We start from the raw sequence: 12,101 nt of genomic DNA, 5'->3' as shown, positions 1-12,101 counted from the left end.
ATTAAAATGTACCTGCTTTTTAGATTATCATTAGATGAATCTTAAGCAAAATAGAAAAAGCATTGTTATTTGAACCTGTTTTAGCCGTTTGATAAGCCCCTAGCGGGCCAGGCCCGTTTGTTTACCTGCCGCATCTGCAGGTTCGGCCGATCGTAGTTCCCACTGGCCGCGGTTCGCCGCTCCAGGCCAATGGGGGCTGCGGGAAGCCACAATCAGCACATCCCTCGGCCCAAGCCTCCTCCCGCAGCCCTCATTGGCCTGGAGCGGTGAACCGCGGCCAGTGGGAGCCGCAATCGGCCAAACCTGCGGACGCGGCAAGTAAACAAACCAGCCCGGCCCGCCAGGGGGCTTACTCTGGTGGGCTGTGGGCCAAACATTGCCAATCCCTGGTATATATTATCCCTATAGGATCTCAGTGCCCTTTATATTACTAAATTGTATATGTTTATTTTTTTCTCTAATAACAGGCCTCAACTACTACTGGTGGCGCAATATAAAATTTAGAGTAGAATTAAGCAACAAAATATTTGCAGAAAAAGTTTGCATTCCAGTAATAGATTGATTCTTGTTTACAATAGGGCCCCTTTCTGCAAGTGTAAAGAAGCCTTAATATGGGAGTAAATTGCTTTTATACCCAGGTTATGGTTGAGGTCCATTTACGCTGACAGAGCAATTTAAAGAGATCTTAGTGCAAACAAGAATCCAGCCTTATATCATCTCAAAGAAGTTGAGCTGCAGTTAAGATGGTTATAGACCATTTCAACTAATGTTCTTTTAACGTTAACCTTATTATAGCAAGTCTGTTCTCTTGAAAAAGGAATCCAAAATTCTATATACTATTGTATTCTGTACACTCTGTAATATCTGACTGCCTTCCAGTAGTGCATTAAGCCACATGACTAATCTCTGTCATGTGGTGTTTGTTCTCTCATCCTCTCCCCAGAGGAAGAAACATGTGCAGTAGTGTGTCTTGGTTTGTTTGTTTTTGTTTTTAATTATTTATTAAATAAAAGTAAGTTTTACACATGTGAGCAGTCAGTAATGTGATGGAAAATGTATGTAGATGCTTCATTTTTTACGGGGTCAAAGGTATAGATATTAAAAAATAGAGTAATAGACATTCTAAATGTTTTTTAATCAACTTTTTTTAATCAAAGGTCAAAGCTGCTTCAGACAGTTCTGTTGCACACATTTATAATGTGCACTGTCCTAAAATCTGTTTTCAAATGTTTATTATAAATCCCACTGTGGGAGTTTTACAATAAATCAATAACAACAAAGAACAGGGGCTTTTTTAAATGAAAATGAAAAATCTGGGATTATTCTAATTTAGCTTCCTTTACTAAAACCATAATTCTGTTCTGTTCTATTTTCTATAGGTTCTTATAGCACTTTCATCACCATAGTATCTGAGCACCTTTCAGTAGTGCATTGAGCAACATGACTACCACTCAGTCATGTGTTGTTTTTCTCTCATCATCTTCCCAGAGGGAGAAGCAGGGGAGTGGAATGTCTTATTTTGATAGGTTGGTTTGTTGTTTTATTAAATAAATATGCCTGTTGCTACTTGTTCATATTAGACGAGGCAAGGTCAAAGAAATGTGCGTTGCACTTGGAGTGGAAAGTGGTGAGGATTTTGATGGTCCTTAGTTCCCGAAGGAGTTCATTCCACAGCATCGAACCATCCCCAGAGAAAGTTCTGTCTCCCACATAGAGGAGCTTTACTCTGCCAGAGGAGCTAAATTGTCGACCACGTTCTTCATCCTGGAGCTTTAGATGGTCATTCAGGTATCCTGGGCCAGGCCATGGAGAGCTTTGAAGATAGGGGTCGAGACTTCGAATTGATTCAGTATTCCATGTGAAGCCAAGTGTAGAGAACAAACAGGTGTAATGTGTGCGTGGTAGCCTGTGTTGTTGAGGAGCTGCACTGCGCCATTTTGTACTAGTGGCCCCAATAATCTATTGTGATGATTTTTAGAGACTGTCTAAGCTTTCTTTAGTTTAAAACTGCCATCCTGAGTGTTTTATTTGAAAAACAAAACTTGTGAACCCTGTGAAAGTGGCCACCTAGACTGTTTCCTCTGAGAGAATGAAAAGTGACAACCATGCTATTGTGCTGCATCTCACCACCTTTGGAGGACTGGAACTAGTTCAAAAAGAAGCATATTCATAAAGAGTACCATTTCCTGTTTTTTACTGGATATCGTAATGCAAGATTCACTGAGTTTTAAAATATAAGCTCTTTGATTTTTTAATTTCTACTTGTAAAAAAGTCAGGCAGTAAGTAAGTCACCTTTCCAGAAACAAATTTTGACTGACCATTTGATATTGTAGTTCATACTGTGTAATTGACTTTCTGTTATTTTTCTGTTTGTTAATCATGGTTTTGTCCATTACTTGTCACGACCATGGCGTAGAAAGGGGTTATTTATTGTATATTTATTTCTTGCTGAAAATCCTTAACATTTCATGTGTAACAGCTGATTGCACTTTTGTTTTGGAGACAAAACACACAATATAAATTATAACCCTGAAATAAAGCAATAATTGCGTTCTTTTAAGTTAATAGTTTTTCATAATAGCTGGTTAAATGGTTTCCTTAAACTTGTAATCATTAAACTAAAACCAGTTTGAAGTCCCCTATTGTTCTCTAAGTCCCCATGGCCTCTATTTGTTTATGTTTTAATTGGCACACTGATTTGAAAGCAGGAAATAATATAAAAGTGATTGCACTGATTATTTGAGAACAAACAGGATTCAAAGTACAAGAGTTTGGCACATTACTTAATCTTCTCATTATTCTGCATTTTATTTCCTTTGCAGTTGGTAGCCTTCATCCCAGCAGCTTTTCTACTGCATCCTGTTTCCTTCCTCACACAGAAGTCAAGCTCTGACGTACCTGACTTTGTGTTTCTCCCTCTTTGGCCTTTAAAATAAGAGAATCCATCCTGTCCGTAGTTGTATTGTTCACACCTAACTTTTCTCGCATTGTACAGGGTTCAATTCACTTGTAAAATGCTGAGTTTAGGTATTTCAGCATTTGAAGGGAAAGAGGACTTAGGAGGATGAAGAGTCGTAGATGCATAGCTGAACAAATAAAGGTGTCCCCCTCTGCTGAATTCTGGGGATTCCCGTCCAGCTTTTAATACAACAGGACACAACTAACTGGGAAGCCATGGAGAGTCATGCATGTTGCTTTGATGTCTCGCTGGGAGACTTCAAGATCTGTTGGGTCCCTATTAAGAGTTAAGGATAAGAGACGATCCCAAAGAATGGAGTCTGTTGGATGATGGAGAAGTTCAGGGGAAGGGCACTCAAGGAGCAGAATCATTACTGATTTGTAGTGGAACGGGTGGGAATGGAACAGAACTTATTAGCTTGCTCCCATGCAGCTTGGCTGTCTCTATGGACTGCTGGGGATGTGGGTATCCCAGGGAACCTGGCACCCCACCAGGTTTAAAGCAATTGAATATATGGCAAGTGGGGAAGAAACTAGTGCAAATGGCTCAAGAGTCACAACAATATCATTATTTTATCTAATATGGACATTTTCCCTTTGATATTTTTAACTCGTAGATAAATGGTTTCATAGATTCCAAGGCCAGAAGGGACCATTGTGATCATCTAGTGTGACCTTCTGTATAGCACAGGCCATAGAACTTCCCCAAAATAATTCTTAGGGCATATCTTTTAGAAGAAACATCCACTTGATTTAAGAATTGTCAGTGATGGAGAATCCACCACGAACCTTGGTAAATTGTTCCAATGATTAATTACTCTCATTGTTCAATTGCACAATATCAATATGATTTTATAGGTATTTAGTATTGTATTTGTTTAAACATTGTCTGAGAGCAGATGATTGTGAATAACCCTGTCTTTCAGTTTTGAAATTGCATGTCTGCTCTGTAAAAGCTAGAGATGAGCCACACATTTCAGACTTGGATTAAACATTCCCAAAATTCAAGGGGTTTCAGATCCACGTCCACCCCTATCTAGTAAAAATATGTGAGGGGGAATAATAGAGGGAAGGTTTGTTTGGTTTTTTAGAAGTATTTTAATGTACATAACTACACTAAAATAGTTGTAACACAGGACTGGATGCTACTAAAAGATTTCACTTAACTTTTTTATGCAGTACGCTTGGGTGACATATTGTACTTATCAGGAAAAAGAGAACTTATTGTGAGCAGTAAATGGTTGACGATAATCAAAATCAGTCATGTAAATAGAACTCTGGAGGTCTGGCAAAACGAATGCAGTTGCATTTTTAAAAGTATGCGGCATACTAGAATAAAGTGAAGTGTCCCTTGCCTTTAACTGAGTTCTTTATCCTTAACAGTAACTGAAGCTGGTTTTGGTGCTGACATTGGGATGGAGAAATTCTTCAACATCAAATGCAGAGCATCTGGCTTAGTTCCCAGTGTGGTTGTGCTTGTTGCTACAGTGAGGGCTTTGAAAATGCACGGAGGAGGGCCAAATGTAAGTATCTGCACCTTTCTTGGAACACAAATGATAAACCTGAAACATTGTCATTAACATTTGAAATATGTATAAAATTCTGAATGTTAAAAGTGGCTAGAAAAGCTCTTAATGTAAACAGTTGTTTAGAAATTCTCCTTCCTAAACTCCCTCATCACACTGATGTCCATTCCTGAATTTCCCTAGGAGATTATAGGACTCAAACCAAATGAGTAAGGATTATATAGCTATGAAGAAGTACTAATTCTTAGAAAAGAGAGTGAAGTTTTTTTATATCTTTTAAAAATCCTTTGAAAAATTATTTATATACATTCTCTCCCATGTCTCTTAAAATAGTGATTTGTAAATCTCAGTGGTGTTAATACCTAAGTGCATGGTCACTATGAGTGCAGGGTTGTTATGAGCCAGAGAGCTTGGCAGCTGAGGGGGAGAGAGGAATTCAGATTGCAGTGTGCTTAGTGGAATCAGGGAGTTTTGAGACTCTTGTCTTGTGACTGGAAGGCCTGTGGCTTTTGCCACTGAGGTGGAGGGAACTTCCTCCCTCTCTCCCCCATAGGATTGACTCCTTGTCTTTTCCAAGCCATCTGATACAAATGAATGTATGGTGTTCCCCTATCCCCACTATATCACTCCCGCTGATTGGGCCCAAGCCGGGTCTTATAGATTGCTAATCACAGAGGCACTCCTCACTCAGTCAGGTAGAATCAGGAGTACTCCTATGAGTGACTGGCGCTCTACTAACCAGGCAAAGACACTGAAAGCCTAGCAACATGCGTCAACTTCTCTGCCCAGCATTCTGAAAGGATCTGATACTGCCAGGGAAACAACTTTCTGTGGAGCCTCATATTGGGGGCAAATTCCAGAGCTGTTTCTACAACCACAGAATTGTGGAATGCACAGAGCCTTCCTTATATCTAATCATCTCGGAGAGAATAAGTGCTGAGATTTTCCCTTATTCATACCTTTTGGTGCCAAGTTTTCTAAGATTAAATACCCAAAATATTGTTGTCATAATGTTACCTGTCTATCATTCTCACCCAACACATACAGCTCTTTTGTCTTTTGACATGTTGTTCCTCCATAAATTTCATGATAGTACGTTGAGGTGAAAATTTTCATTCAGTCTAGCACAAGGGGAATTTAAACCTGCCCTTTCTAACTATGTATTGATTTTATCTAACCCTTGTCTTTCACAAATGTACGTTGTAGATTGCCCCACACAATATACTGTACAAGGACAGAATGGGCCAAATCATAGGTCTGGAACGTTAGCTATAAAAGTGACTGTATAAACCAAACCTTTGTGACTTCTTGATATTTGTGCTGCCAGTCTGGTCCCAAGGAATCATGTAGAGCAGCCTTAGTGTTGCTCTAATTTGCAGCTGCCCACAAGGCACGGTTCCATCAGCCACAAGAGTGTTGTGTCCATTCCTGCTGTCAACTGCTTATGCCCTCTGTGCTGGGATGCTATCCTCTCAGTCAGCTAGTTAATACAGATTTCCGCCGCCTTTGTGTGCTTTATATATATGAAAGATGACAACATCTGTGTCACCTGCGATCAACTATTTAGTAACTTTATACCTAAATCTGTACACTAATCATGTGACTGGAGGAAAGGCAGTGTTTCCAATTCCTGGAAACAGTATATATTTTCTTTCTTTTATGGTTGGATAGCAGCCCCTGATGTAATTTAAACAGCCCCTGAGAGCTGTATAAGTAATAGCAGCATCTCTGGGCTGCAGCACTGCACCCCGGCCCTCGGCATGCTCCTCACACCAGAACTTTCCAGGGTTCCTTGGAAGGCAGCATATGGCAGTCTTCCACAATTCCAGCAATGGGAGAATCCTCCTTCAGCAGATGCAGGGGGGCCTCTTTATGCTACTCCAGCACTTTTGCCCAGTGTAAAGTGACTGCAGTCGGGCATCTCATTGTTTGATTTTTTATTTTATTTTTTTTTTTTAAATAGGATTCTACAGTCAGAACCTAGTTAAAGTTCTGTAGATGCCCAAGCCAGGAGCAAAGCCAGCTCACTCTCCTGTAGCTGTCACAGTTCAGTGCAATTGCATCTGTATTCCCGCTCCATGGTCCCTCAGGGGCACCCATTCTAGGCACCTGGCTTCTCAGGTGTCACATCTCTTGGGCAGAGACCCATGTCTCTCTCCCTCCTGACCAGGGTTTTTCCAGGCTTCATAGTTCCCTGCCTACACTGTGATATTCCCAACAAGCCAGACTACCTAAACAAGCCACATCTGTGGTTTGCTTTCTCTTTAAAGGCAGTGAACAGCATAATTGACCAAGTTATATGTTACTAACAACATAAGCAAGCTCATTTATTCTTAAGGTGAAAGCATTCCAGAGAAAACGTATTCAAAACAATAAAAGAATCTACACACATGCTAAAAAGTTTACCAGAGGTTCTCCCAACTCCAGCCTCAGGCTCTGGAAGGTGTCAATCCTTCGAATCTCACAACTGGGTTTTCCCATGGTTACAAGTTCATAACTGTCTCAGTTTCAGAGCCAGAACCCCCAGGAATAGATCAGTCTTTCCTTTATACAGCTTGGCCCTTTGATCTTGACTGCATGTAATATTGATCAGTAGACAGTGGCTCACTTCTCAGGGCGGAGCTTCAAAAGGCTGGATTTTTGCATAATGGGAGGTGAGGAATTTGCATTCACCTCCTCCTAGTTATTCCCCAGGAAAACGACTTCACACATTTTGATCCAAAAGTCCATTCTTGTCTGGAACGTTGTTCAGCATAGTCCTTTGAATCCCCAGGTCTCACATCTGTCACATCTCCCCTGTCAAAAGGTTACATACAATCCCAGCCCACAATAATACATAAACCATTCAATATGATGGCTCCCAAAGATACTTAATTCAAGAAGGTCTCCCAAGGATATTGGAGGAAATTGCTATATCTGTCTCAATAGCTGTATTAGCCTTAGAATACAAACATTGTGTAAAGTTGTAAAAATTCATTTTGTCACCAAAATCAGCAGATAGGATTTAAAATGCACACAGAGAACCGATTTCTTGAGTAACCAGTTGCCATTTTTTCATAGTAATTTTCTGATCATAACTGCTTTTTTTTTTTTTTTTTTTTTAAGAAAGCCCTGACACCAAGTCACTGCTGTAATAAACTGAGAAGACACAAATTCTTATTTTTGGGTCGGGGGGAAGTGATAAATTTTGCCATTCACTTTGTACAGCTGTAACTTTCTCTAAGGCTATGGTCTGTGGTTGTACTGAACTTTTGTTGCTGGAAAGGAAGGTAGTTGTCTTATTTAGTATTGTCAATGCGTGTGATGTTTTGGAGTACAAAAGTTTTTTAAAAGTTATATTCCTGACCAGGCAGGTAGTTGACTAATATTGTTAGATGATTGTTAATTTTACTTGCTTATGATTTCAGGTAACTGCTGGTGCCCCTCTTAAGAAAGAATATACAGAAGAGGTAAGAGCAATTACTGTCAAACTTAATCCTGTCCTTTTTATAAAGTTCTGATTTGAAAAGATCTAAAACAACACAGTTGCCAGTTACTTTGCAAACAATAAAGCAAGAGGAGAGTGGCAAGTTTAGATGCAGGCAGTAGATGCAACAAGCGCTTCTTGATTGAGGTTTTATGATACAATTTAAAAATAAATATGAAAAATACCTACAAAGGGAAGAAAATCTCTGTTTACTCAGTTGTATGGATTGGGTGCAATATCATAGTAAGATAGCAGTGGTAGTGTTCAGACTTAAGAAGCCATTTCCTAGTGTTAAATATCTTTGACCTTGGAAGTTACTTCAACTGAGTAACCCTCAGATATTTCTAGAGCACCCACCACTATAGAATTGGAGAGCTGAGCCACCTACAAAGGAACTCTATTTCACTTCAGTACTCTTATGAGAGAGAGCCACTGTGAAGTGTAGCCTCCTTTTTTCCTTGATCAAAAGTTGTTTCAGGTTAAAAATTGTGTTTTTCTATTTACATCAAAACAATTACACTTGAATTCAGATTATCAGACAAATATGTTAACTATAGTAAAATGTTGTGGAAACTTCTTTAACTTTCCAAGTTTCAGGAGATGAAAATTGTTCTTGGTATGTTATCTGAATTCATGGACTAACTAAGATGCCCATTAAGGGATCTACTTGTGTCATTACCATGTGAAGGAACCTGATTACTCATTGTGTGTGTTCAGGTATCTTTTTTCACAAGTATTTTATTTACCTACGGAGAGATTAATATCCATGCCTAAGGCCCTTTACAATTTAGGGGCTAAAAATATTGGCATTTCTTTCCCTTTTTCTATTCCTCCTTCCCTTGACATTTGTAAGTAAAATTAAAGTATATATGAAAATCTACAGAAAGTAATAGTGTGGCATTTATATAACTATAAACATAAACTGAGTGTACCAAGAATTGAACTGTCTATATATATCTGTTCATGTTAAGGACAGGGAGCCACTATTTCCAAGCCTCACCTTATACAAAAAAACCATAAACAAATGGCCCTAGGAAATGAAACAGGAAGAGGCTCTTTAACACATTCAAAATAGTGTGTCATGTCCAGTCTCATGTGTTAGGATAATGTGCTGACTCTAAGGCTTAATACTAATCCTGCTCTTCATGCCTGGGGTTAGACAGCAAGATGGCACAACTCAAACATAGGCTATACATGTTTAAAGAATCAATGTGTGGGCTCTGTTTCATCTTTGTGGATAAAGCCTATGTATAGCCTATTACTTGTGCTTTAGCTGCTGTCTACTTCTTTTTAATTACAGTTTTGCAACCTGGTTATTATTAGGTTTAGTATGTGTTTCTGATATAGAAATCTTCCAACCACTTCACTTCTATAAACCATTACCATGGTATGTTTGGCTCATACAAATAATACCTAGTTCTCATATAGTAGTTCTAAACAGTGGATTCAGGAATGGAGAGATTAATGAAGGTAAAATATTTTTATATCCGTCCTTACATTACATGATGGGCAAATTATATTCCAATGTACTTTTCCATGGAAAATCAGTATACAGCCTTGGTTGGCAAAGCCTAAAACCTCTAAGTAGGGAACAGGATGGAACAACCTGAGAAACTCAACAGTACTAAATCACCTGAACTGTATGCTTGTATGTTCACATGTGTGGGAAAGAGAAAGCTGTCTGAGTGGGCTTGTCTTGTATTTTAAATGTCCCAAGTTTGAGAGGCTTATGATCTACATTTCTATGGGCCTAAACCGCCTCCCACTGAAGTCAGTGGGATTTTCCATTCACTTCAGTGGGAGTTGAATGGGGCCTCATATCAGCTAGCATCCCTGTCAACCATCCTCTCTGGGAAGCTTTTAGTATTTGGGCATTTAATACAATGCCCACATTAGTGCAATCTCACAAGGTAAGTGGCATCACACAAAGGATTTTGATTTGAGTGAACTCTCCCTGCATTTGAGCTTGGAAGGAGAATGAGAAGGCTAGTCCACCTCCTCCTTCCATTTGTCCTCCCTGGGCCTGGATATGTGGTGAAAAAGGATCCTAGGAGGAACCAGATGAGATAGCGCCAGTCCTATGATGGAAAGCTTCTGCAGCAAATGTCTTAATGAATTGTATTACTGTGTAACTCCTTTAGATGGAGCCACGAATTAGAGTGGGGGGAAACTGGCAGCAGTCCAGACCACTGCCAATGTCAACCGGCCCACAGATGTTTTCTGGCATCTTGTTTATTGATTGGCAGCCAGTTGGCAGCAGCTCTGTCTTGCTTGTGTCCCAGAAGGGAGCAATCTGGCAGCATGCTCAAATGTAAAAGATCTGGACCCTGCTCAGTTATGTAAATGCGGCTGCTGCTACTGAAGTCGGAATGAATAGGTTACATAAAAGTATTTTGTCTGAAGCCTATTTATAAAGGTTACCCATAAATATAAAAATAATTATAACTAACCATGTTTGTTGTAATTTCTGGAAATTTCTTTGGCTAGAAAAGATGCGACACATCTTGCCATTTCTGTTTTGTTTGGTTTTTTTTGTTTGTTTAATGATGTAGAATCTCCAGCTGGTAGCTGATGGCTGTTGTAATCTACAGAAGCAAATTCAGATTGCTCAACTCTTTGGAGTTCCTGTTGTAGTTGCTCTAAATGTCTTCAAGTAAGTCAATCCATCCTTTACTCATGCTAGTAGACCCCAAAGATCAAGCTCGTTGTCTTTGCACTAGGTATAATCACTTACTTCCGCACCTCATATAGTATATTAAATATATTACCACTCACAGCTGGGTGAAAATCCAGGAAGTGGAATCAGTATTAACTTCATATACCACTTAAAAGAGTTACAAAGATTCTACTGGTGCTGTGACGTAATTAAATATGCTTGTTCAGTCCGGAAAATATTTTAAAATTCAGAAAACTGTAATGTAATTTTCAGCGTTTCATTTAGGGCACTTCCTATTTACATTTGTTACATGGCATGAAGAGAGACGCTTTTAAAGGAATGAGAGGAAAGTTTATATTTGACTTGTAGAAAGGATTTAAAAAAAAAAAGTAAATTCATCAAACTTTTTATACATCCTGAGGCATATAAACATTTTAAAAACCCCTCTAGCTGCCTCTTTTAGAGGTTTTCAAATCACATAAATATAGAATGGTATTGTATGTGATTTGTAATACTTATTTAAATGAAATATTCCTACTTCAATGTACTTAAAACATTTGGGGGGTTTATAAACATTTAATAATTGTACGATTTCCATAACTAACTTGTTTCACAACTGTAACTACAGAGCATTGCTTAACAAATAAGGCTGTACAAGAGTAAATAAACAAAATAATGACATAGAACTGTTTGGTTGGCAGAACTGACGCCCATGCTGAAGTTGATTTAGTCTGTGAGATTGCAAAACAGTCTGGAGCATTTGATGCAGTGCCCTGCAATCACTGGTCAGCTGGCGGTAGAGGAGCTGTGGAATTGGCTCAGGCTGTGAGAAAAGCTGCCAGTCAGGAAAACCACTTCAAATATCTGTATAACTTGGAGGTAAGATGATTAAAAAGAATATTGCAATAGTTTCAGATGCAGAACAAAGAGCATGTTGCAACAAATCTATTTAGAGTTCCTTTTAGATGTCCGCTATAAGAAGGTGCTTGCTTGGCTTAATAATATCCCAGGCATTGCAGATTAAAAAATAAAACTATTACTGAAGATCAAATAGTGAGTACTTCTGGCAGTACAGGATTGCTCACTGCACGATAGCATACTTACTAGTGCTTTGTCTTGTTTAGCTTTAAATATCCCCAGCAATGAGGCCTATACTGGTCCTAGGAGGCTTTTCGTGGCATTCAGCTGAAATTTCATTTTCTTAATGTCATCCTGTTTGAAATGCATACATACACCTGCGACTCCCTAAAGTGTTCCTTTCCTTCTTTAGGCAAAGGGTAGTTTCTCAAGACTTATGTTGTATGCACATCTCTACCATTGATGTGTTCTCTGACATTAGGGTTACCATACGTCCTCTTTTTCCCGGACATGTCCTGCTTTTCGGCACTCAAACCCCTGTCCGGGGGGAACTGCCAAAAAGCCGAACATGTCCAGGAAAATGGCCGCTCTGCTCCTCCCCTGACTCTTCGGCTCTGTTTAAGAGCCGAGCTGCCC

The 12,101-nt window shown here is 39.3% G+C and overlaps 1 protein-coding gene across 2 annotated transcripts in view; it reads left to right on the top strand.

The window, feature by feature from the left end:
- The window catches only part of MTHFD1L (methylenetetrahydrofolate dehydrogenase (NADP+ dependent) 1 like), a 219,306-nt gene that overhangs the window by 126,378 nt on the left and 80,827 nt on the right, over positions 1-12,101 (top strand). For both annotated transcript variants that reach the window (XM_026649763.2, XM_026649762.2), the window contains exons 21-24: positions 4,343-4,482; positions 7,893-7,934; positions 10,504-10,604; positions 11,309-11,486. In XM_026649763.2, the coding sequence (XP_026505548.1) occupies positions 4,343-4,482; positions 7,893-7,934; positions 10,504-10,604; positions 11,309-11,486 (461 nt within the window). The remainder of the gene's footprint in view (positions 1-4,342; positions 4,483-7,892; positions 7,935-10,503; positions 10,605-11,308; positions 11,487-12,101) is intronic.

This window comes from Terrapene carolina, unplaced genomic scaffold (assembly GCF_002925995.2).
Source record: "Terrapene carolina triunguis isolate 2854851 unplaced genomic scaffold, T_m_triunguis-2.0 Scaffold85, whole genome shotgun sequence".
NCBI classification, from domain to species: Eukaryota; Metazoa; Chordata; order Testudines; family Emydidae; genus Terrapene; species Terrapene triunguis.
Note: the sequence above shows the minus strand (reverse complement) of the source record. Positions and strands in the feature narration are given on the sequence as shown.